The following is a 24,843-nucleotide window of genomic DNA, read 5'->3' as shown; positions in this document are numbered from 1 at the left end:
TGTGGCTGCACGGGGCGACTCTGTGGCTGCACGGGGCGACTCTGTGGCTGCACGGGGCGACTCTGTGGCTGCACGGGGCGACTCTGTGGCTGCAGCAGGTGACTCTGTGGCTGCACGGGGTGACTCTGTGGCTGCAGCAGGTGACTCTGTGGCTGCAGCGGGCAGAGCTGGACTCAAAGATGGTGCACAGTCTCTCATTAGCCAAAAATGTTGTCATTCCCACTGCACATGCTCAGTGTCTCCCTCTGCTGGCTGTGGGGGTTGTTTCCCACATATCCTGACTTTTAAACATTCATAAAAGATCTTTAATCTTGCAAACGTGCCGCAAAATCCCGACTAAATGAGTCCAAAGAAATGCAGTGAAAATGGCTTAAATGGACCACCGTGGCGGTCTGTTCAGTTTCTGAGGAGACGCGGTGATAAGTGTGATTTCCTTTGGAGAAACTTGCAGCGCCATCAATAGATATGTTCTCCTCCTTTTTAAAAGATTTACAAAGTGACTGCGCTCTCTGGGTGACGTCATTCAGTCCACATAATGTCTATTTTACCAAAAAATCTGTGGAATATGAGAGATTCTGAGGCTCGGTAGTGCTGACGGGCCTTTTGTCTCCGCTTCAGGACGACGGGTGAGGTGGTGTCGGGCGTCGTGACCAAAGTGTTCAACCAGCCGAAGGCCCGAGCCAAAGAGCTGGGCATGGACATCTGCCTGATGTACATCGAGATAGAGAAAGCCGAGGTGGTTCAGGACGAGCTGCTCAAAGGGCTGGACAACAAGAACCCCAAGATAGTGGTGGCCAGCATCGAGACGCTCCGGAAAGCTCTGAGGTCAGTGGTTCCAGAATATGTGCTTATGCTTTGAATCCATGTGATTCTATCGTCTAACATGGTTGTTTAACCTTTTGATCCCTTTCTAGATTGATTTAATGACGCAGTTCTGCTGTTCATGTTGGTTTAAGTGGCTGCAGCTGCTGTGATATGTTAATGAATCTGAAATTAAGCTCATTCGGCTTCATGGATGAGCATAAAGTGCTCATTCAGACGGGTTCAGTTCTGGTCCCAGTAATAGAAAACAGCATGTTTTAGGAAGCGGCTTTAAAAATTCCCAAAGTAATAAGCTGTCTTCTGGAAGATTTGTTTAAAACTGGACAGAAACTCTAAATTTTCTCTTAATTCTTCATCAGAAGTGGAAGTTCTTCAGGGTTCTTTCTCTTATGCTACTTGGTTCCAAAAGGTTTAGAGAACTTTTTGTTTTGTTCATATATTTGAATGCAGGAGCACCTAAAAATAAGCCCATAAATCCTTTGATATTGTCAGAAGTGGGTTGTTTACTGTCAGAGAGTAGTCTGAACCGGTTCAGCAACTATCTGCACCTCCCTGGAGACGAGCCTGTAACTACAGCAGCATGAAGGGATGATTGTATCCTGCGTCTGACTCCATCAGATGTAGTTTAATTTTGATGAGGGACTGAAAACTGAAGAGTTTCACGATGCATTTAGAGATGATGGCGGATGTTTGTGGCTTTACTTACTAACACAGTCCCTTCTCTGGCATCTTCCCACAGCGAGTTTGGGTCTAAGATAGTGACACTGAAGCCAGTCGTGAAGGTTTTACCCAAACAGTTTGAGTCCAGAGAGAAGGCGGTGAGAGATGAAGCCAAGCTGCTTGCGGTAGAGATCTACAAGTGGATCAGAGACGCTCTGAGACCTTCTCTGCAGAACATTACCTCTGTGCAGGTGAGACGCGCTCATCATCACGCACAGCTTTAATATCCAGAGCTGTTCAATGAAACCATCCTCTGTCCCTGCAGCTCAAAGAGCTTGAGGAGGAGTGGGTGAAGCTGCCTTCTTCTCCTCCCAAGCAGTCCAGGTTCCTGCGCTCGCAGCAGGAACTGAAGGCAAAGTTTGAGCAGCAACAAGCACAAGGAGGAGAGCAGTCCGACGGTAGGTTCGTCTGAGACGTGATCGGCCCGATTTGGTGCTTTCCTCCGAGGCCGTTGAGTCATTATCTCTCATCTTCCTTCAGGAGAGGATGAGGAGGATGCGCCAGCAGCAGTGGATCCTTATGAGCTGCTGGAACCTGTGGAGATTCTGTCCAAGATGCCCAAAGACTTCTATGATAAAATTGTGAGTTTATTACATCTCAAACCCATCAAACAACGAGTGTGGCCTGGGCATCTTCAGGTTTCTGTAATGTAGCAGGATTTTAAACTGCAGCCAGATGATGTAACCAGTGCACATCCCTTAGAGACGCAGTCTGCCTGAAAGGGTTTGGAAAAGGATGCCTTCGGTGTAAGAACTTCTCCTCCTTCTGTCCTGCAGGAAGCTAAAAAGTGGCAGGAGAGAAAAGAAGCTCTGGAGGCTGTCGAGGCTCTGACCAAGAACCCCAAACTGGAGAACGGAGACTACGGAGACCTCGTCAGGGCCCTGAAGAAGGTAAAGACCGCCAAAATCCGTTCTTCTTTTATTGTTGTCCATCTTTTATCACGGGTTTTAGCCAGACTACAGTCAGAGAGCTTATAGGGAATGTTTCTGCTCCTAAATGAAGTTTTGCACCATCAGCCGTTGGTTTGACGCTGCTTTTCCGTGTTCCAGGTTGTGGGGAAAGATGCCAACGTGATGCTGGTGTCGATGGCGGCTAAATGTCTTGCTGGACTGGCTGCTGGTCTCAGGAAGAAGTTTGGAACTTATTCAGGACAAGTGAGTGAATGTAATCTATCTGGAAGATGGTGTGGCTGTAATTTGATGGTTTGTTTTCATCTAATTCATTATTTACTTATTTAGACGGTTAAAACGTTTTGGTTGTGTTGGTCTGACCAAGTCAGACTTTTAAAATGCGCTTTCAGAACTCTCAAAACTGGACAAATACATCCAGATGATCAGCTGGGTTTGAATCCTCCTGCATGGAAACACTCAGCTGCTCTGTTCAGGCTCCAAAGTTTCAGTAGAAACAGTTCATTAATCCAGCTGAAGCTGCTCTCAGTCACACGTTTTTCTGTTTCTTTTGTCAGAAACTGGGACTAAAATCAGCCCATTAAGACTACCTATTAAAGCGTTTCCAGCCGGTCGCTCTGCTCTAATAAAATCCAGATTTTTATAACCACAGAATCACCGTTAAAGTAGCTGAAAGACAGCGTCTGAGCAGTGAATTCAGCTGAACTTAGATGCACCACGACCTCCCACAGAGGAGGTCAGAGGCAGCAGGAGGCCTGAAAGGTCCTCTCAGCCTCAGAACCCGGGTTCACCTCTGTGCATGTACACTCTGTCTTTTAGGTGGTTCCTACGATTCTGGAGAAGTTCAAAGAGAAGAAACCTCAGGTGGTCCAGTCCCTGCAGGAGGCCATTGATGCCATCTTCCTCACTGTAAGTACAGTCCTCAAACTTGGATTTGAGCAGCTCTTTTTGAGTCTTCAGGAGAATCTGGGGAAGAAATTACTGCTTGAAAGCTCTTCAGACAAACTGCCTGTCATGTATATTCAGCTGAAAATCTTTTTATCGATGGACTCCTGCTTTTCTTCCCCAGTTTGCTGCTCTTCCTGTTCCTAACTCAATAACTGCTGTTATTCATGGAGCACTCTGCAGCTTCTAATGTGTTTCAGAGGGCATCCTGGTTGAAGTAGAATAGATTAATGGACTGATAGTTGCTTGTTTTTTTGACTAATGTCCGTCTGTTTTCCCAGACAACTCTGCAGAACCTGTCGGAGGACATCCTGGCTGTGATGGACAATAAGAACCCCTCCATTAAGCAGCAGGCCTCTCTGTTTCTGGCCCGCTCATTCAGACACTGCACACAGACCACGCTGCCAAAGAGCGCCCTCAAACCTCTCTGTGCAGCGCTCATCAAGGTACACCCACAGCAGCGGTAAAGCACCAAAGCTGCGTCATTTAAAGGAAACCATGATTTAACAACGGGCTTTTCTTTTCCATCTCAGCAAGTGAACGACTCGGCTCCAGAGGTCCGGGACGCTGCCTTCGAAGCTCTGGGGACGGCCATGAAGGTGGTGGGTGAAAAAGCCGTGAACCCGTTCCTGGCAGACTTGGATAAACTCAAACTGGATAAGGTGAGGATCAGGAGGTGAGAGCAGAGAAGGCTGCTGTTTTTATTCTCCTGCACTGCCAACCCTGGTCGCTTGTTTCCTGACAGATTAAGGAGTGTTCGGAGAAGGTGGAGCTCCCTGGAGCGAAGAAAGCTGCTGGAGGAGGAGCGGTGGAGAAGAAACCTGCAGCTCGAGCTGCTCCTGCTGCTGAAGCTCCTTCAAAATCCTCGGCTCCGCCTAAGAAAAGCCAAGCTGCCGCTGGCAAGGTGTGCACCTCCTGAAAGCTGATGATCCAGACCAGCACTTAGTCCCGGTTTGTTGAATAGAATTTAGTGATGAGCATTTTTCTCTTTTCTGCAGATGTCAGCAGGTCCACCGAAAAAAGGCAAAACGGCGTCTGCAGCCGGAGGAAAAACAAAGAAGACGTCGGACAGCAAAGAGCACACAGAGACTGAACTGTCGGTAAGAACCCAGGGGAAGTGTCACAGACAGGAAGCAGCTGTTCTGCTGATGGGTTCACATGGTGGCGAAGCACACAAACCCAGCTGTGTTGGTGCCGACGTGGTCTACAGTCGGTCCACCGTGCAGAGTAGGGCTGAAACGATTCCTTTAGTACAGGGATGTCAAAGTCCGGTCCTGGAGGGCCGCTGTCCGGCAGGTTTTAGATGTTTCACTGCTTCAACGCACCTGAATCAGATCAATGCATCATTAGCAGGCTGCTGCAGAACTTAACAATCTTTCATAGAGATCCATTTAATCTGAATCAGGTGTGTTGAAGCAGGGAAACATCTAAAACCTGCAGGACAGCGGCCCTCCAGGACCGGACTTTGACATATGGCCTTTAGTAACTCTATTATTAACAAAATCTTCAACTTTTAGTTGCTTTCTTGTCAAACCTGCTGATTCCCTGACATGAGACGTTCCCTTTGCTGTAGCATTGACGTTGTGCTAAGCTAATCGGTTTTACAGTGGACACACTGTTCAGTATTTTCTCTTTTCTTTTCTTCGAAATGCTCTCCAACTTTTAGTTTTTCTCTGATTTTGCTCCCCGTTGTTTCCTCCATGAAATCAAGCAGCACGCTGTGTGGCGGTAATAACTGTCCGTGTGAAACGGGGCGAGCACCGAGCAGCACGTGTGTGTCGGACCTAAACGAAGCATCACAGCAGCAGCGGGTTTTGTTGTGCTTATTCGGGGGAATCGTTTCAGCCCATGCATCAGCTGCTTTCTGACCTTTCTTCTGTGCTGCAGCTTCTGTCTGCGTTATATTTGGTTTTCTGGAAATGTTCATCATTGCTGTTTTGTTTGACAGTTTGCAGTCGATTTTAAACTTAAAGAATGAGCTTAAATCTGTCATAAATGTGTTCCACATTGTGTGCACAGCTACAAAATGCTGGTTGGATAACATGCAGCTGCTGATGACCTATTCACTGAAACTACAATGAAAAGTGTTGGTTCTGATGAGCGTGTGACCAACATGAAGCGAAACGGTCCATCCTGAAGCTGTAGAAGCGATGCAGTATTATTTCCGGTCATGTGAATGTTGTTGTCATGTCAGGTTGAGGCGTGTGAGGAGCTGGCAGCAGGTGTACTTCCTGCTTCCTGCCTGCAGCAGCTGGACTCGGCCAACTGGAAGGAGAGACTGGCCAGTATGGAGGAGTTCCAGAAGGTAAAGTCCCACCAAGCTCAGTTACTTTAACTTTCCACTGAAGAGTCTGGAGTGGTTTTTAAGAATCGATTCAGAAATGTTTTTGTGTTTGTAGGCTGTGGAGACCATGGACAAGGCAGCCATGCCCTGCCAGGCCTTAGTCAGGATGTTGGCCAAGAAGCCGGGCTGGAAGGAGACAAACTTCCAGGTAACTGCTGGAGTTACAGCTGGACTGTGGTGTGAAGACGCTCCTCATGTCGTCTGTTCCTCTGCTGAGGAGTCGGTCTGTAACGATGTTACCTTGTGCAGGTGATGCAGATGAAGCTGCGCATCGTGGCTCTCATCGCTCAGCGAGGACAGTTCTCCAAGATGTCGGCCTCTGTGGTTTTGGACGGCTTGGTGGATAAAGTCGGAGACGTGAAGTGTGGCGGAAACGCCAAAGAAGGCCTGACTGCGATCGGAGAGGTGTGCTCTCTGCCGTGGACGGCAGAACAGGTGCGAACCCGGTTCCAGTTAATAGAAGCTGATAAAACAGCACGAGGAGAATGGAAGCACTTTATCAGCGCTGTTTGTTTTTCGTACACCAGGTCGTGTCCATGGCGTTTGCACAGAAGAACCCCAAAAACCAGGCTGAGACGCTCAACTGGTTGGCAAATGCTATGAAGGAGTTTGGCTTTGCTGGGTAATTTCCTTATGATTTATCATGTTTTTTCCTACAAAGCATTGGAAAAGATCACGCAGCCCCTGTTTACGCTTTTCTGCTGCAGCTCTAAAGTATTTCCACCTGAAAAATAAGCTGCTAAAAGATACTTTCCTTAATAAAAGCTGCAGCTCTAAAGTATTTCCACCTGAAAAATAAGCTGCTAAAAGATACTTTCCCTAATAAAAGCTGCAGCTCTAAAGTATTTCCACCTGAAAAATAAGCTGCTAAAAGATACTTTCCTTAATAAAAGCTGCAGCTCTAAAGTATTTCCACCTGAAAAATAAGCTGCTAAAAGATGCTTTCCCTAATAAAAGCTGCAGCTCTTGTAAACTGCTCATATTTGGACAGATGTTGCGACTCCTTTAGCATCTCCCTAAACCTTTATCCTCTGTTCTCCAGCATCAATGTGAAGGGCTTCATCAACAATGTGAAAACTGCTCTGGGAGCCACCAACCCTGCAGTGCGGACGGCCGCCATCGCCCTGCTGGGCGTGATGTACCTCTACATGGGAGCGCCGCTTCGCATGTTCTTTGAGGACGAGAAGCCGGCTCTCCTCGCGCAGATAGATGCCGAGTTTGAGAAGGTACAGATCCTTTTCCGACCCGTTTGTAACCGTGACGTCACGTTTCTGTTCGGGGTGAATTAGAAATGTTCGACTCGCTCACAGATGCAGGGTCAGTCTCCTCCAGCTGCGAAGAGGTTCACTAAGAAGGCGGCAGCAGAGGACGTGGGAGATGAGGGCGACGAGGCGGATGAAGAAGGAGGGGCGGGGCACGACATCATGGACTTACTGCCACGAACAGATATCGGGTAAGAAAAGCCACAAAGCTTTTATTCTTCTGAAATAAAATGATAAACTTTATCTATTTAAAAAAATAACATTTTTAGCTTCTTCTCAGTCGTGTTCAATGATTTAATGATTGTTGGTAAGTTTTTAATCCCGTTAACTGGTTTTAAATGTGATTTCCTGTTATAATGTCTTCAGTTTAATTTGAACCAGAAACCCTGAACAAAAAAACATCAGTTTGACTGTGAAATATCCGTTTTTCTCCTGCCTTTTTTCCAAAGTGACAAGATCACGTCCGACCTGGTGTCTAAGATCGAGGACAAGAACTGGAAGATCAGGAAGGAAGGTCTGGACGAGGCTGCGGCCATCATCTCTGAGGCCAAGTTCATCACAGCCAACATTGGAGAGCTGCCTCTGGCCCTGAAAGGCCGACTGAGCGACTCCAACAAGATCCTGGTGAGAGGCTTGTCCTGGTCTCATTTGGGCTTGTACTGAGATGGAAGTGGGAGCCGTAACTTGACTGACAGCCACTTGGTGTTTGTGTCTGCAGGTGCAGCAGACTCTGACCATTCTGCAGCAGCTGGCTACAGCAATGGGACCTGGACTCAAGCAGCACATTAAAGCTCTGGGAATCCCCATCATCACCGTTCTGGGAGACAGCAAGGTACTCACAGCAGTAACTTTCAAAAACCCCGAAGATTTCAGTGTACAGATGAACTGCTTGGTAATGAGACGTGTGCTTCGGTCCCTCTGCAGCTTAACGTGAGGTCGGCTGCCCTGGCCACTCTGCAGGCTTGGGTGGAGCAGACTGGGATGAAGGACTGGCTGGAGGGAGAGGACCTCGCTGACGAGCTGAAAAGGGAGAATCCCTTCCTCAGACAGGAGGTATGCAAATGCTCGTTCTGAGGGGGAAATTATTCAATGTTTTATTTAACTCCCAACATGGTCCCCCTGTTTCACACGGACAGTTATTACTGTCGCACAACGTGCGCACGTTCTGCGTTTGTAGCAGCTTGATTTGATGGAGGAAACCGGAGAAAACAACAAGGAGCAGAATTGGAGAAAAAGAGGAAAATGTCTAAAGTTTGGGAGCATTTCAAGAAAATATTGAACAGTGTGTCCATTGTAAAAGACAATTAGCTTAGCATGATAGCACAATATCAATGCTACAGCATCTCAGAAGAAAACAGCCAGTTCATACATCAAATCCAATGAGCGGAACAAACACAAGGGAACATTTCACGTTAGCATTTTAATGGAAATCAGTCGGCTTGTTAGCTCAGAAGGGAGCTAGCGGAGAACAGAAGGGAAGCTATCGGAGAACAGAAGGGAAGCTATCGGAGAACAGAAGGGAAGCTATCGGAGAACAGAGGGGAAGCTAGCGGAGAACAGAAGGGAAGCTAGCGGAGAACAGAAGGGAAGCTAGCGGAGAACAGAAGGGAAGCTAGCGGAGAACAGAAGGGAAGCTATCGGAGAACAGAGGGGAAGCTATCGGAGAACAGAGGGGAAGCTATCGGAGAACAGAGGGGGAGCTATCGGAGAACAGAGGGGGAGCTATCGGAGAACAGAGGGGGAGCTATCGGAGAACAGAGGGGGAGCTATCGGAGAACAGAGGGGGAGCTATCGGAGAACAGAGGGGGAGCTATCGGAGAACAGAGGGGGAGCTATCGGAGAACAGAGGGGGAGCTATCGGAGAACAGAGGGGGAGCTATCGGAGAACAGAGGGGGAGCTATCGGAGAACAGAGGGGGAGCTATCGGAGAACAGAGGGGGAGCTATCGGAGAACAGAGGGGGAGCTATCGGAGAACAGAGGGGGAGCTATCGGAGAACAGAGGGGGAGCTATCGGAGAACAGAGGGGGAGCTATCGGAGAACAGAGGGGGAGCTATCGGAGAACAGAGGGGGAGCTATCGGAGAACAGAGGGGGAGCTATCGGAGAACAGAGGGGGAGCTATCGGAGAACAGAGGGGGAGCTATCGGAGAACAGAGGGGGAGCTATCGGAGAACAGAGGGGGAGCTATCGGAGAACAGAGGGGGAGCTATCGGAGAACAGAGGGGGAGCTATCGGAGAACAGAGGGGGAGCTATCGGAGAACAGAGGGGGAGCTATCGGAGAACAGAGGGGGAGCTATCGGAGAACAGAGGGGGAGCTATCGGAGAACAGAGGGGGAGCTATCGGAGAACAGAGGGGGAGCTATCGGAGAACAGAGGGGGAGCTATCGGAGAACAGAGGGGGAGCTATCGGAGAACAGAGGGGGAGCTATCGGAGAACAGAGGGGGAGCTATCGGAGAACAGAGGGGGAGCTATCGGAGAACAGAGGGGGAGCTATCGGAGAACAGAGGGGGAGCTATCGGAGAACAGAGGGGGAGCTATCGGAGAACAGAGGGGGAGCTATCGGAGAACAGAGGGGGAGCTATCGGAGAACAGAGGGGGAGCTATCGGAGAACAGAGGGGGAGCTATCGGAGAACAGAGGGGGAGCTATCGGAGAACAGAGGGGGAGCTATCGGAGAACAGAGGGGGAGCTATCGGAGAACAGAGGGGGAGCTATCGGAGAACAGAGGGGGAGCTATCGGAGAACAGAGGGGGAGCTATCGGAGAACAGAGGGGGAGCTATCGGAGAACAGAGGGGGAGCTATCGGAGAACAGAGGGGGAGCTATCGGAGAACAGAGGGGGAGCTATCGGAGAACAGAGGGGGAGCTATCGGAGAACAGAGGGGGAGCTATCGGAGAACAGAGGGGGAGCTATCGGAGAACAGAGGGGGAGCTATCGGAGAACAGAGGGGGAGCTATCGGAGAACAGAGGGGGAGCTATCGGAGAACAGAGGGGGAGCTATCGGAGAACAGAGGGGGAGCTATCGGAGAACAGAGGGGGAGCTATCGGAGAACAGAGGGGGAGCTATCGGAGAACAGAGGGGGAGCTATCGGAGAACAGAGGGACGCTCTGTGCCTCTGCCCATCAGAGCAGCTTCAGCCTGTTAATGTGAACTAATGTTCTGAGTCACATCAAAGTCCAACCAGAATAAAACCAGCTAATTTTATCAGATCGTGTTGTATCTGTAACATCAGAGGCTGCTGGTTAAGGTGTCGTGTTAACTGCGGTTATTCTGAGTCACTGACTAGACAATAAAACAGGAAACAAGAGACTTTGTTAGGATTTCAGCTGCATTAAAACACAGTTTATGAAAGCAGAGACAGTAGAAGAGAAGCTAACAGATGTTACCACAGCTGGATGTTAGCTAGAAAGCTAATAGCTGCTGTTCTATAGTCCTGTTATCAGGAGGAGGAATATTAGAAAAATAAGGTAGTTATTGCCCTTTTAATATGGCACAATTATTTCCTAAATGATTAAATAGTTTGATATTCCAGGTGTTGGTAACTCTGAGCTGAAACACGTCAGATTGACTCTCTTCATCATTAGGTGCTCGGCTGGTTGGCAGAGAAGCTGCCCACCCTGAGGACCGCCCCCGGGGATCTGATGCTGTGCATCCCTCAGCTCTACGCCTGCCTGGAGGACAGAAACGGAGATGTGAGGAAGAAGGCTCAGGACGCCTTGCCCACCTTCATGATGCATCTGGGCTACGACAAGATGAACAAAGCAACGGGAAAACTCAAGGTACAGCACCAGCTCGTAACCAGCAGGCGTTTTCAGGGTTTGCCTTCAGGAGGTTTGACGTGTTCCTGTCCTCTTCTCCCTCCAGCCGGCCTCTAAGGATCAGGTGGTAGCCATGTTGGAAAAGGCCAGAGCAGTGATGCCAGCTAAACCTGCAGCACCGGCCAAAGCAGGGAAAGGTTCTGCAGAGCCGAGCAGAGCTGCCTCCGGTGGGTGTGGCTTCACGGTGATATTTTAACCACAAAGTGCAAAGATCATTGCAGTTATGTGTGGAGAGTCTGTTTCCTGTCAGCGTTTTGGGAAATGGTTCAATTACAAAGTCACGGGAGCTTTTATTTACTTAGTTTGGAAGCAAATTCTGAAACTGTGTGTAAAGACGCACGAGTTACACCAGCATCTGTGTGTTTTTAAGGAAACGTTCACACTGATCGCACCAAAATGACCACTTTTCACCTGCTTCCTCTGAATTTTTCATCAAACCTCTTTTAAAAGTGAAGAACTCCTCAAAAACCATTGTTAAATGATCCAATCGTCTCATTTGTGAGTCACAGCTTTTCTTTTTACCAGAGACGGCTGCAGCGTTTAGCTGATGACTCCCAGCCTTTGTTCAGGGATTCAAAGCTTTCTTCCATCTGGACAAAGCCTTTTGTTCCTGCTGCTGTCGCTGAACTGAACGAGCTGTCGCTTATCTGCACACAAGTTCTTTAATTTGCTTTATAATCGTGTTTTATTCGGTTTTTATGATTTTACTGATTATTTATACATGTCCTGATTTTTGTGGATCCAACGCACTTTAATACTGTAGCAATAACTAATGTCACGATACGATTTAATACACATAATTTTCTGAAAGACTTTAAAGGAACTGTGTGATTTGAGATGAATCGTCGCTGATTGGACTGTTGGTCCGACCTTTGAACCGGAAGGACAACGGAAACAAACAACCGTGTCTTCAGACTCATGTTTATGGTGTGAATATTACATCATCAACCTGCTTGTTTTACTTGCTAAATACCATGAACACAAATCCAAATTCTCTAATCGCAAACCATCTTTATTAATTTTTGAGAAGGAGCTCAAACAATAAATTACAACAATCCTACATTCTATAAACGGAAAAGCCATCAAAACCGCTGAGCTATGCACTTTATATAACATTTTTATGAACTAATTTATCACAGTTTTGCATAACGTGACACACACCCCCCCCCCCCCCCCCCCCGGCATTGTTTTGTATTATGTTAATTTTCTGTGTTTTTGCTAATTGTAACGTCTGACTTTTCAATAAAGTTTGCTTTAAAAAAAAATAAAAATAAAAAAAAGATACTTTCGGCTGTAAAAATCGATACTTTATCGGAAGCAAAATATCTATGTATCGATAAAATCGCTCGGCCCTATTTAATACTCCAAATATCAGTAAAATGATTCTAATTTTAACTTTTTTATCATTAGGTTTTAACTAAAGAAATGAACCTGGTCCAGTAGATTTAACTGTGACTTCCGTGTTGTTTGCAGCTTCCAGGTCTGGTGCAGGTGGGGAGGACTTCCCCGAGAGTAAAGCTGAGGTGAAGAAGGTGCGAGGAGGAGGAGGAGCGGCTGCGAGGAAGGTGCGTCGGGTTGGATGATTTTTAATGTGCGCACAGGAACAGAAAGTTAGGTTTAGTCTTTGTGCTGCTGGGAAAAGAAATGAATGGCTGTCTGGAGTCAAATTAATTTATTTTTGGGTACAAATGGAGTCAAATTAATTTATTTTTGGGTTCAAATGGAGTCAAATTAATTTATTTTTGGGTTCAAATGGAGTCAAATTAATTTATTTTTGGGTTCAAATGGAGTCAAATTAATTTATTTTTGGGTTCAAATGGAGTCAAATTAATTTATTTTTGGGTTCAAATGGAGTCAAATTAATTTATTTTTGGGTTCAAATGGAGTCAAATTAATTTATTTTTGGGTTCAAATGGAGTCAAATTAATTTATTTTGGGGTTCAAATGGAGTCAAATTAATTTATTTTGGGGTTCAAATGGAGTCAAATTAATTTATTTTGGGGTTCAAATGGAGTCAAATTAATTTATTTTGGGGTTCAAATGGAGTCAAATTAATTTATTTTGGGGTTCAAATGGAGTCAAATTAATTTATTTTGGGGTTCAAATGGAGTCAAATTAATTTATTTTGGGGTTCAAATGGAGTCAAATTCATTTATTTTTGGGTTCAAATGGAGCCCGAGTCCAGCGTCTGATACGTTTTTATTTTACAACACTTTTGTCACTTTTCAGCCATGAATACAAACATGATGTGGTTGTTTTTTCTCACCTCACCCAGCCTCCCTCCCCTCCCGAGGATCCCTCCCCTCCCCTTCCCTCCAAGGACAAGGAGTGTAATGGTAGTAAAAAGCCCCCCGGCAAAGGGAAGGCTGGTGGCAGTCAGCAGGTAGATGTGATGGTGTCCTGGTGATGAAACTCTGCCGTCATCTGGACAGATGTTAACCTCTGTCCAGCTTCTCTAACCCTGTTTCTAACCACTAATCCTGCCTCAGAGTCTGATAATCAGCTGTGAGGTGAAACTGTAGCTGTATGTTCACAGGTGAAACGGAGAGGTCACATGACGCATGAGTGTGTGTCCGATATCAGTGTTTCTTCACCTCTTTGTGTGTGATAACCTGCTCCGAGAGCTTTCAGTAGAACTCCTCCTTTAGCTCCTGTTTTCCACGCTTTCATCTAAATTCACCCTGTTATGCAACACGATGACATGACCACAGAGAGCACAGCGCTTCACTCACTGTGATGTCACTTCCTCCTCTGTCAGGGTCCGGCTGCCAAGAAGCCTGCAGGCAAAGGCCAGAAGGAGGATGAAGACAAGTCTGGACCCATCTTTGTGCTCATCCCCAATGCCAAGGAGCAGAGGATCAAAGAGGAGAAGCAGCTGAAGGTACCTGATGGCAGGAAAACGGGCCTCTGCATGGGGTCTGTGGCTCGGGTTTTAACTGACTGATGTTAAACGGGCCGCTGTGGTTTGTAGCTCAGTCGGGTTTCTGCAGATTTAAGCCACTGTCATTGCAGTCGGATGCTGCTGTGCTGTAGATAACCAGTTCCCCAGTAAAATAACATTAGTGGGGTGCTGGATGGCTCCAGGTGTGCAAAGGCTTCGGGTCAGAACCAGAAGGCTTCATTAATCCAGAGGAAACTGCTTAAAATGAACTTCTTTTCACACAATAATGCATCTGTAGCACAATAATTCAGTTAAATTGATGGACTTCAGCTCATATATTTAAGTTTAGCCTCCCTGCTTCGTCCGCTGTGCATATTAAGTCTCTTTAAAGTTTCACGGGTTAGGAAATGTGCAGCTTGACTGGTTGTCTGGTCCCAGCTCGGCCCCTTTTGCTTGAATGAGCAGAACCTTTGTGTTGTAGATACTGAAGTGGAACTTCATGACGCCCCGGGATGAATACGTGGAGCAGCTGAAAACTCAGATGTCCACCTGTTTTGCAAAGTGGCTTCAGGACGAGCTGTTTCACTTTGACTTCCAGAGACACGTGAAGGCCATCGGAGTCATGATTGAGGTATCGGTCGTTCTGGTTTCTGCAGGCTCGGTTCTTTGGGTTCAGTGTCAGTAACAGTCTGTGTCTCACAGAGGTTGGAGAGCGAGAGTGAGGCCACCATCGGCTGTCTGGACCTGATCCTGAAGTGGTTCACCCTGCGCTTCTTTGACACCAACACCACGGTTCTGATGAAGGTCCTGGAGTACCTGAAGCTGCTGTTCACCATGCTGAACAGGGAGAACTACCACCTGACAGAATACGAGGCCAACTCCTTCGTCCCCTACCTCATTCTGAAGGTGAGCCCCCGGCATGCTCTGCTTCTTCGGAGCTTTGGTTTGATCAGCTGCTCAGTTCTTTTCCTCGCCTTCAGGTCGGAGAATCTAAAGATGTGGTTCGCAAAGATGTTCGGGCCATCCTGACCATGCTGTGTAAAGTTTACCCGGCATCTAAAGTCTTCCCTTTCCTCATGGAGGGAACAAAGTCCAAGAACTCCAAACAGCGAGCGGGTAGGTTCCTCTTAAAGGTTAAAGAGCGCTTCTGAAAGACTGCTTTTAAAAAGTCTGTTTCTAAACTACTGAAATGTGATGACTGCTTGTTAAGAGGAGCAAATTAGAGAAAAGTTTATCATCCTTAACATTTATCTGTGATTCTGTGGTTTACAATCCAATGAAAAGTATCTCCATAACTACCCCAAAGGGTATTTCCTTTTAAAGGTGACATATTATGGCTTTTTTTTTAACAATTTCACACCATTTTGAGGTGTTATTGAGGCTTTGGTTAAAATAACTGTTTGTTTAAGCACAGTGTCGACAAAAAGGGGTTCAAACAAGGCTCCTTTTTCAGGGTGGAGACTTGAGAAAGTGCTCAACCCGCCCTTTTGTGCTCAGAGACCTACATCTTTATCAGAAACATGCCAATAAAGTCTTATGTTATGTTAACACCAAGAGAGTGAGGAGAGGACCGGTGTTGTGTTGAAAATGCAGCTAAGCAGAGGAGGTGGAGTCAATTTAAGGAGTGATGTACTTTTATAGATATAAATCAGAACTTAAACTTAAACAAATAGAATAAAATACCAGGGTTTTCTACTAAATTACTACTCTAATTTATGCTCCTGGGAACAGGAAGAATCTGTTTGTTCACTCTCACCAGTAGGGGGCAGCAGGGAGCCATTATTTTTAGCCAGGCTTGGTTTAACAACAGAGGAACAGGCATCAGTTACTATAAAATAAAGGAGCTGCAGTGGCTCCTCATTTAAAAAGTTGGTCATTTGAATACTGGAAGCTTTTCGATATTCGCATGAGGAGACGTTCTGCTTTCTATCTACAGTCAGAAGTTAGGTTAAAAAGTAGCTGCTGGTCTGGTCTCACTTATTTTTATTAAAATTGATGTTTAGTTTTAATTAAGAATGATTAAGGCCTTGTTTTTAACTGCATTCATGGTCTAAAGTTTAAGAATTAAATGCGTGCCGTCATCCAGCCGGATAAATCCTCCCGTGGCTTTCTGACCTTTTCCCCTTGTCCTGTTCAGTATTATGGCAGCAGAATTGTAGTCTGAATACCTTTGATGCCAAACAGATTTGCTTTGCCAAGGGAAGTTTTATAAATGTAAAGCTCCCCTTGATGCCCATTTATTTATTTTTGTTTACAATATATGACATGTAATAGAACTGAACCGGACCGGGGGACAAGGAAAGAAGAAGAAAGAAGAGGAAACAGAACAAAAATAGAAACAAAAACCAGACAACCAGCTGCTACACCTGTAAAAACATAACAGACAACAATCCATGGCCTCTGAGGGGAATCCAGCCTCCAGGAGCTCCTGAAAGCAGACAAGCAGAGAAAAAACAAACAAAAACAAGCACAAGTAGCAGCAATCGCACACAACACAGCTGTGGATATAGATGAGCTGAAACCACAGGATAACACATCAACTGCTTAGCTTGTCAGAAACGTAACGTGACTTTGAGCGTCTGTTGGTTGGTGTCGATTCACACTGTGGCTGCACCATTCTGGACAGAATAATAATCCTGAAGTTTTTATTCCACTTCTCTGTAAACTGACCTCCGAGGGTTAAAAAACACGCCATAAAGGCTCGTCTGTCTTTGTTTGCTCTCAGAGTGTCTGGAGGAGTTGGGCTGTTTGATCGAGGGCTACGGGATGAACGTCTGCCAGCCCACTCCGGCCAAGTCTCTGAAGGAGATCGCCGTCCACATCGGCGACAGAGACACGTCTGTCCGCAACGCCGCCCTGAACACGGTGGTGGCCGTCTACAACGTCTGTGGCGAGCAGGTCTACAAGCTGATTGGAAATGTAAGCTGGAGACGTGGCGTTCAGTGTGAATCCTGACCTGAAACCTGCTCCGGGACGTTCACCTTTCTGCCTGATTTCCAGCTGTCGGAGAAGGACATGAGCATGTTGGAGGAGAGGATCAAGCGATCGGCGAAGAAGACCGCTGCGGCGCCGGCCAAGCCGAGCGCCACCGAGAAGTCTCAGAGAGAACACCCGGCGAACCCCAACGCCACCTTCCTCCGCAAGCCGGCTCAGGAGGACCCCAACAAGCTCAAGTAGGTCCTGAAGCTGGGTTAGCGCGTTTGAATCTGCCTCACCTGATTTATTAAATATCTCAGAGGAACATGACGTCACAGTAAAGTAATGCTGCTCACTAACTATCAGAGAGGAACTAAATGAAGATGTTTTCTATACATTTTTGGACTTTAGGATCCTGGATTTGAGCCGTTTTTATTGCTGTGTTTTCAGTTTGAGTGTCAGGTGTGAGATGTCCTCCAGCTGTTGTTACTGAGCATGTTTCCCATCAGCCTCTTTTCTCTGTGGGATCATCTGTTGCCTGCAGTTGGATTCATCCTCCTGTTGGACTGTTTGCTCTCACTAATCTGTCTCTGCTCACCCTGAGTCTTTGCATGTTGGGTTGCTCTCACAGGCACCGGTTCAGCCTGTGAAACCAACCCGTCTCTGAGCCGTCTCTGTTTCTTAACCCTTCATCTTTCTTCCTGTGTGATCTCTCTCTGCTCTGCCTGCCTTCCTTTACGGAGCAGAATAATGTATCGCACGTATAGGATGTGAGTACAACTCCTGCTCCCCTGTGTTCTGCGTCGTCATCGTAGGAGCTCCCCTGAACTCACTCCTAACACCCGTCATTCATGATGCTAATGAGCAAACGCTCGCTGTGGCGTTTTCCAGCTTTAGACGTGCTTCTTCTCCTGGTGGGAGGGGAACTCCTGCAGTCACCCGACAGGAGATGAAGCACCAGACTAATGTTAAACGCCATTCATCCTCCCCTGCCACCCCTCTGTTCTCCTGTGTTTGTCAGTCAGATTAATGTCTGCTGCTTGGTGTCGAGGAGTCAGGCTTTTTATTTAGCTGTGACGGTAAAAGAAGTTGTTGCATCCGGTGAGGATGTGTCAGAAAGGACGTGGAACAGAGACTCCGATGAAATCAGGCTGAAGACTCGGCGTATCTGAGGATAATCTTTGCTCTAAAGCAGTTGTCACACACGCACTGCAGCTCCACTTTCCCACACATGTCCTGAGAGGCAGTTTCTGCTGATAACTGCAGGACTGTGACAGCGAGGAATCCTCCGGAGAAGTCAGAGTTTCTGCTTCTCGCTCTTTTCTGTTGACCGGCATGCTGCTTCTGTCCTTGATCTGCTGTGATTGCCTCATCCTTCCACCCTGGCGGCACTCCGGAGTATTTCCAGCTGTGAAAAACCCATTTAGACCGGCACAGCTCCATTAATCTGGCGCCATGTCTGAGAGGTGCGACTCCTTCAGTGATTTCAGACATGAATGTTACGCATTTCCTGTCTGAAAAAGGCTCAAAAAGAGTCTTCTGCTGTAAAGTGAACAACTGTGACACGATTCTGTGCTCAAACTCCTGAAATTTACTGCCGTTGACTTAGTTTCCAAACAGTCGCTGTCTGTTTGAGGCGTTTGACTGGTTTTAGTGTAGTTTTGTGGGCAGATTGTGCTTTTAGTCGGTTTTAAAACGTTCATTAAAGCTGATTAGTTCTCCATCTGCAGGAAAAGCTCAGAGTTGTTGTCCTTGTTGCTCGTTCTGTCCTCCTCAGAGGATACAAACATGTTGTTGTGTGATCAGTGCTGATCAGCTCCAGTTCGGTCCAGCTCACCTGGAGAAGAAGGGGAAAAAAAGCTCATTAACACCTAAAAATGAAGTATTTTAAATGTAAAAGTCCACACACACATTTACACGGTCTCATAAAGTCCAACAGAAGGTGTGCTGGTCGGGACTGGAGCTCAAGCGGCACTGATCAATCACACTCTGGACTAAATGGATCCTGTCCCTCTTTGTCCAGTCAAGCCCGTCAGAACGCGCAGCACAGCGAGCCGTCCCACCCGTCCATCCCCAAGGAGTTCCAGTTGGACCTGGACATGATCGAGAAGGACCAGAGCCGAGTGTGCGAGCTGCCGGACCTGGTCCAGCACAAGCTGGACGAGCTGCTGGAGCCCATCATGATACCGGAGCCAAAGTAAACTCACTCGGATCAGAACGTAAGCAGGTCTGCAGGAGCTCAGAATCCGTCTAATATCTGGTTGTTATGGTTACAGGATGCGCGCCGTGTCGCCGCACTTTGACGACCTTCACAACAGCACGGCCTCCACCATCAACTTCGTCATCTCTCAGGTGGCGAGCGGCGACATCAACACCAGCATACAGGCGCTGGCACAGGTGCGGCGGCAGTTTTCTGACCCGACCCGAGTCATTAAAGACGCCAGCGTTTCTACTCCAGCCTCAGACTGAAGCAGGTGTGTTTTGACCTCCACAGATCGACGAGGTTCTGCGACAGGAGGACAAAGCGGACGTCATGTCGGGTCACATCGACCAGCTGCTCATCGCCACCATCATGCAGCTGCGGCTCATCAACAGCACGCACTTGGCTGACGACCGTGTGGACAAGACGGACATCTTCAAACTGTACAGCTGCATCATTGGGAACATGCTGTCTGTGAGTAGACTGGTGCTGAGGCGCTCCAGGTGAGGATGAGCAGCCGCCGACCTCCTTTTAACGCGGTCTCCTCCCTCAGCTCTTCTCTATGGAGGCGCTGGCCAGAGAGGCGTCTATGGGCGTCCTGAAGGACCTGATGCACGGTCTGATCACCCTGATGCTGGACAGCAGAGTGGAGGACGTGGAAGATGGAACTCAGGTCATCAGGTCTGTCAACCTGCTGGTGATCCGAGTTCTGGAGAACTCTGACCAGACCAACATGATCAGGTCAGTAAGAAACGCTTCAGATGTGGTTCTGCTCCAGATTCAGTCGGTTCAACATTACTGCTGGTTACCTGAAGCATATCTGGGACGTGATGGTCAGATTCCACCCGGACTTTAGGATGAAAAAGATGCTTCTCACCACCGTTCAGAACTTTATTAAAACACAAAACAGAGAGAAACTCAAACATAAAACAGGATTGTTTTTAAAATGAAGGGAGGGAGGGAGGGAGGGAGGGAGGGAGCTAGCAGAGGACGGAGGGAGGGAGGGAGGGAGGGAGGAAGCTAGCAGAGGACGGAGGGAGGGAGCTAGCAGAGGACGGAGGGAGGGAGGGAGGAAGCTAGCAGAGAACAGGGGGGAGGGAGGGAGGGAGGAAGCTAGCAGAGAACAGGGGGGAGGGAGGAAGCTGAGACTCCTAATTGTCCTTAATGTGCCCATCAGAGCAGCTTCAGCCTGTTAATGTTCTGAGTCACATCATCTGGATTGTTTAAAAATCTTTGCATAAAGCTGAAATTTGACTGCTTCCATCCTGCTGCTGCAGTGCTCTGCTGGTGCTGCTTCAGGACACTTTGGTGTCGACGGCCGGTTCCCCCAGTGTCTCTGAGCTGGTGATGAAGGTAAGACCCGGCACCTGACGCCGCTGCCGAGCCCGCGGCCCTCTGACTGACCGAGCCCTGTTTGTGTGCCTCAGTGTCTGTGGAGGATGATCCGCTTCCTGCCAGAAACCATCAACAACATCAACCTGGACCGGATCCTGCTGGACGTCCACAACTTCATGAAGGTTTTCCCCAAAGAGAAACTCAAGCAGCTGAAGAGCGACGTCCCACACCGGACCCTCAAGACCCTGCTCCACACACTGTGCAAGCTCACCGGAGCCAAGGTAACCCCAGCTTTAGCGCTGGAGTTTATGTTTAAACTAGTTTTTTTTCTTTTGAGTCCTGCTGAAATCCAGTTAAATGTCTGTTTATTCTTCTCGTGTCGAGCAGATCTTGGACCACCTGTCGATGATTGAGAATCGTAACGAGTCCGAGTTGGAGGCCCATCTGAGGCGGGTGGTCAAACACTCTGGAAATCTGTCGGGATTTAAGAACGATCGAGGCAACGAGAAGACCGGCCTGCACATGGTGAGTGGGGCACCATGACCGCCTGACCGGACCTGAGGAGAACCACCAGCTGCTGAAGGCTGGGTTTCTGCAGAGGGTTTTCTGCTCCGTCCCTGCAGGAGTCGGTTAATAAAACGTTCTGTATGAAACTGTGAGGCCGACCAGAGGAATGTTTCGGGGAGATTTGCTTCAACTTCTTCTGTTTTTGAGCCCATTCAGGGTTCTGATTAATTTTTATGGTTGAATTCTCTTTAATTTGGTTTCTTGTTGAACTTTTTACATGCGAGTTGTTGTTCTTCAGCATCTTTACGATGACTGTAAACCTGTTGAATTCCTTCTTTTCAGGATGATCGCATGTCGAAGGCGAAGGTCAGTGACATTCTGTCTGAGATCTTCAAGAAAATCGGCTCCAAGGAGAACACTAAAGAGGTCAGCTGAGCTCTGATATTCATGTTTCACTTTAAAACCCAACTAAACCCGTTTTATGGGAGCCTGGGGAAGGTTTTAAGCTCCTGGGATCTTCTGCTCAGGGTCTGACGGAGTTGTACGAGTACAAGCTGAAGTACTCGGACGCAGATCTGGAGCCCTTCCTCAAAAACGCGTCTCAGTTCTTCCAGAGCTACGTGGAGCGAGGCCTTCGCATGATCGAGTCCGACAGGGAGGGCAAGACTCGCAACCAGACCTCAGCAGGTAGGCTGCGGGGCTGCCGGTGCTCTGTGGTCAGGATTGGTCGGCGGGTTGTGGTTTCACCGAGTGTTCGTGTCTCCGCAGGAACGCCTCAGCATGGCGTCGACTCCAGTCCCAGCAGCAACAACGAAGAGCTGAAACCAGCCGTCTACTACGAGAGACTCAAGATCCTCCGACAGAGACAGGGCCTGGAAAACACCTCCAGGGTTAGTTTGTTTTACCCCCCCCCCCCAAACCTAAATCTGATTCTGAGCCGGAAGGAGAAGCTTTCAGGTTCCTGCTCCATCTTTGTTCCAACCCTCACCTGAGCTCACAGATCTGGGTTCTGACCCAAAGAATGAGGTCCTGGATACAAGCGGCTGAAATGGGTTTCCTTCAGAGGGGGGCGGGGCTCAGACTTAGAGATAGGGGGAGGAGCTCCACCATTCATAGGGGGAGGAGCTCCACCATTCATAGGGGGAGGAGCTCCGCCATTCATAGGGGGAGGAGCTCCGCCATTCAAGGGGGAGGAGCTCAGAGTAGAGCCGCTGCTCCTCCACATAGAAAGGAGTCAGCTGAGGTGGTTCCTCTGGTTAGATGCCTCCTGGGAGGAGGCCCCGGGTCAGAACCAGAACTCTCTGGAGGGATTATATATCCCATCTGGTCTGGGAACGCCTCAGGACCCCCCAGGAGGAGCTGGAGAGGGAAGGACAACTGACAGAAATGGCATAGCCGTGTAAATGTGACACAGATCCTGTGAGAATATGAGCAGCTTTTATACAAACAGGGTTTAGTTGGTTTTTATTAAAGTATCTTCCAACTTTCCTTTTAATTAAGTGCAGAATTTGGACGATAAAGTCATAAAAAGTCTAATTTATCATCATCATCATCCCCTAAATAACCTTATTTTTAAGCTGTTTTCTTCAGTGTTTGTTCTGATGTCCACTGAAGAAGTGAATTAAATTAAGGTTTGAAATGATTGATCAGGTTTAAAAGTGAAGCTGGCTTCCTGACTGCAGCTAACCTCCACCCTCCTCTTCCTCCACCCTCCTCTTCCTCCAGCAGCAGCAGGTCGGAGGAAGCGAGGACGAGCCTCAGCAGCGACCCGCCATCTCCCTGCTGTCCTCGAAGCCGTCCGTGGCGTCCTCCACAGACATGCTCCACAGCAAGCTGTCGCAGCTCAAAGAGTCGCGGGAGCTGTACCAGCAGGAGCACAACACACACTCCCCGACACACACCCGCTCGGCCTCGCCCGCCGCCAACCTGGACGACCTGAAGAAGCGTCTGGAGCGGATAAAGAGCAACCGGCAGTGAGGCTGCAGCTCCTCCTCTTCTCCACACAGCTGCCGCCTTTGTTGCCCACTCGTCTTCATGTTCACGTTCCGCTTTTCAGCCTGAAGGGACGCCTCCACCCTCGGACTGAACCTGACTCCACCCACTGTGCCTGTACGTCGTTAGAAATCAAACACACCCAGTTAAACGTGTCATCAGGGTGAGGATGAGCCGCTGTGTAGAGGAGGATTCTGTCCCGTCTCCCCCTGTCCTCTCGCCCCTTTTTAATCCGTTTGTACATATTTAACCGCTTCGTCGTCTCGTGTGGCTGCAGGAAGACGACGAACGTCAGGAAACGGCGTCGCTCTTCCGCTTTCACTGCGACGCCACAGCAGCTGCACAGAAACACAAACGAGTTAACGGTGCGGCTGCAGGGAGATGAGCGCCCCCCTGTGGCCGCACACTGATGTAGCAGCTTCACCTCCCTGCACCAACGCCATCTACTCGCCGTCTGCCGCCTCGGCAGGTTTTCACCTCAGAGATACTTTGACGCACTCGCTCTCTGTGCTCGTTTTAACTCCAGCTCCTAATTTATTCAGAAGAGTCCGCTGACCTTCAGCTTCATGAGAGGAGCTGAAGGTCGAACCTGAACGCACCGTCAGTTGTGTTGGGTTCAGGTGGAGCTTCTCTGGTTTTATGAAGGTGCAGAAACCCTCCAGATGGTCCCGTTCTCTCAGTCAGCAGCGATTAAAAGCATTAACTCTGCGTCTTCTTCTTCTGTGACGTCGGATTCTCTCCCGTAGGCGGGCTGGTGGGGGCTGTAAATATGTATGTAAAGTCCTCATTAACACGCTCCCTCACTTATTTAACAGCGGGAGCGCCGAGCCAACATGGCCGCCTCCGGAGAGCTCGCCATCCTGTTCGTAGGCTTGTTGAAGAGCATGGCATGACGTCAGTGACTGTTTTTATTTTCTCCTGTAAATAAAGTTTGCTTTAATAAAACTGCTGTTTAATGACATCACTGTTTCTGTGGAGGAAGGCGGTCCGTCACTCATCTGTTCTGGACCTGAATGTCGAGTGAGAAGAATGAATAACATGTTTTTTTGTATTTAATTCAGTGCTGAAGTAGTCTTATTGTTGCTCTCCTTGTATAATCCATCGTGGAATATGGCAATAAAGTCTTTGTTTCTCTTTTTTTAACAATCCATCCGAGTTTATTTTCTGTGAAAGTCAAAGTTCTCGGGTTTAAAGAGTTCTGGATCAGCTTTTAGGATTTCTGACCCGGTAAGTCCTGGAATTATCCGCTGCCTTCAGTTCTTTGGTTTGTTTTGGTCGGTAAATGATTGGAATTAGTTTAAATGTTTTGAGGTAAAAACTTCACAGAATTTAGTCTTTCTGCGACTGTTTCTGTTCCACTTTGTAATAATTAAATGTTTGAGCTGTTAAACTGAAGGAAGGAGGAGGTTGAAATTCAGTTTTATTTATAAAGCGCCAGATTATCATCTCAAGGCACTTAAATAATAAAGTCCAATTCAAGCCAATTGGAATTAAATTAATTGTAATTATAATCCAATGAATTCATATGGAGCCAATTCAAAAATAATATCCGAGCTAAGGAAACCAACAGATTGGACCGAAACTTGTCTTCAGTCCAATCTCCCGTCCTGAGCCTGAGGGACTGTGGAAAGGAACGACTCCCTTTAACAGGAAGAAACCTCTGGCAGAACCAGAACCAGGAAGAAACCTCTGGCAGAACCAGAACCAGGAAGAAACCTCTGGCAGAACCAGAACCAGGAAGAAACCTCTGGCAGAACCAGAACCAGGAAGAAACCTCTGGCAGAACCAGAACCAGGAAGAAACCTCTGACAGAACCAGAACCAGGAAGAAACCTCTGGCAGAACCAGAACCAGGAAGAAACCTCTGGCAGATCCGCCTGGACCAGCTGGGGTTTGAGAAGACAGAAAAGAGGGAAAAGAGGGGGGAAAAACACCATAACACCATTCAAAGGATACCTGCTGGAACAGGGAAACACAAGTTAAGAACCACAATAATGTCACATGGACATAATATCATTTGAGAAATTAAACAGGGGGAAAAGAGAGCAAAGTGAGGAAAGGTGTGACAGATGAGGTCCCCCAGCAGGCTGGGCCTATAGCAGCAGAACTATGGGATGTTTCAGGCTCACCTGAGCCACCCCTAACTATAAGCTTTATCAGAAAGGAAAGTTTCAGCCTGATCTTAAAGGTAG

At 47.8% G+C, this 24,843-nt stretch overlaps 1 protein-coding gene across 4 annotated transcripts in view; it reads left to right on the top strand.

Annotated features, from left to right (window-relative positions):
* Positions 1 to 23,790, top strand: part of ckap5 (cytoskeleton associated protein 5) — a 30,295-nt gene extending 6,505 nt beyond the window's left edge. The window contains exons 4-45 of one of the 4 annotated variants that reach the window (XM_072386721.1): positions 619 to 825; positions 1,562 to 1,733; positions 1,808 to 1,940; positions 2,023 to 2,123; positions 2,319 to 2,432; positions 2,592 to 2,696; positions 3,270 to 3,359; positions 3,677 to 3,841; positions 3,929 to 4,057; positions 4,141 to 4,299; positions 4,394 to 4,495; positions 5,590 to 5,700; positions 5,795 to 5,887; positions 5,989 to 6,174; positions 6,267 to 6,361; positions 6,782 to 6,965; positions 7,050 to 7,192; positions 7,451 to 7,625; positions 7,720 to 7,833; positions 7,926 to 8,054; positions 10,588 to 10,782; positions 10,868 to 10,988; positions 12,295 to 12,386; positions 13,097 to 13,204; positions 13,580 to 13,702; positions 14,184 to 14,333; positions 14,405 to 14,608; positions 14,683 to 14,818; positions 16,428 to 16,621; positions 16,703 to 16,875; positions 17,365 to 17,388; positions 18,642 to 18,815; positions 18,895 to 19,015; positions 19,113 to 19,292; positions 19,372 to 19,559; positions 20,096 to 20,171; positions 20,246 to 20,434; positions 20,541 to 20,678; positions 21,003 to 21,086; positions 21,188 to 21,347; positions 21,429 to 21,550; positions 22,389 to 23,790. In XM_072386721.1, the coding sequence (XP_072242822.1) occupies positions 619 to 825; positions 1,562 to 1,733; positions 1,808 to 1,940; positions 2,023 to 2,123; positions 2,319 to 2,432; positions 2,592 to 2,696; positions 3,270 to 3,359; positions 3,677 to 3,841; positions 3,929 to 4,057; positions 4,141 to 4,299; positions 4,394 to 4,495; positions 5,590 to 5,700; positions 5,795 to 5,887; positions 5,989 to 6,174; positions 6,267 to 6,361; positions 6,782 to 6,965; positions 7,050 to 7,192; positions 7,451 to 7,625; positions 7,720 to 7,833; positions 7,926 to 8,054; positions 10,588 to 10,782; positions 10,868 to 10,988; positions 12,295 to 12,386; positions 13,097 to 13,204; positions 13,580 to 13,702; positions 14,184 to 14,333; positions 14,405 to 14,608; positions 14,683 to 14,818; positions 16,428 to 16,621; positions 16,703 to 16,875; positions 17,365 to 17,388; positions 18,642 to 18,815; positions 18,895 to 19,015; positions 19,113 to 19,292; positions 19,372 to 19,559; positions 20,096 to 20,171; positions 20,246 to 20,434; positions 20,541 to 20,678; positions 21,003 to 21,086; positions 21,188 to 21,347; positions 21,429 to 21,550; positions 22,389 to 22,637 (5,908 nt within the window). In that variant the 3' untranslated portion in view covers positions 22,638 to 23,790. Of the gene's footprint in view, positions 1 to 618; positions 826 to 1,561; positions 1,734 to 1,807; positions 1,941 to 2,022; positions 2,124 to 2,318; positions 2,433 to 2,591; positions 2,697 to 3,269; positions 3,360 to 3,676; positions 3,842 to 3,928; positions 4,058 to 4,140; positions 4,300 to 4,393; positions 4,496 to 5,589; positions 5,701 to 5,794; positions 5,888 to 5,988; positions 6,175 to 6,266; positions 6,362 to 6,781; positions 6,966 to 7,049; positions 7,193 to 7,450; positions 7,626 to 7,719; positions 7,834 to 7,925; positions 8,055 to 10,587; positions 10,783 to 10,867; positions 10,989 to 12,294; positions 12,387 to 13,096; positions 13,205 to 13,579; positions 13,703 to 14,183; positions 14,334 to 14,404; positions 14,609 to 14,682; positions 14,819 to 16,427; positions 16,622 to 16,702; positions 16,876 to 17,364; positions 17,389 to 18,641; positions 18,816 to 18,894; positions 19,016 to 19,112; positions 19,293 to 19,371; positions 19,560 to 20,095; positions 20,172 to 20,245; positions 20,435 to 20,540; positions 20,679 to 21,002; positions 21,087 to 21,187; positions 21,348 to 21,428; positions 21,551 to 22,385 lie in introns of all 4 variants that reach the window. The other 3 variants (XM_072386720.1, XM_072386723.1, XM_072386722.1) reach the window with 3 other exon arrangements.
* Positions 23,791 to 24,843: the final 1,053 nt, after the last annotated feature.

This window comes from Leuresthes tenuis, unplaced genomic scaffold (genome assembly GCF_036924035.1).
Source record: "Leuresthes tenuis unplaced genomic scaffold, fLeuTen1.0.hap1 SCAF_5, whole genome shotgun sequence".
Taxonomy (NCBI): Eukaryota; Metazoa; Chordata; class Actinopteri; order Atheriniformes; family Atherinopsidae; genus Leuresthes; species Leuresthes tenuis.
The sequence above is the reverse complement of the archived record's forward strand: the minus strand, read 5'-3'. Positions and strand labels throughout refer to the sequence as shown.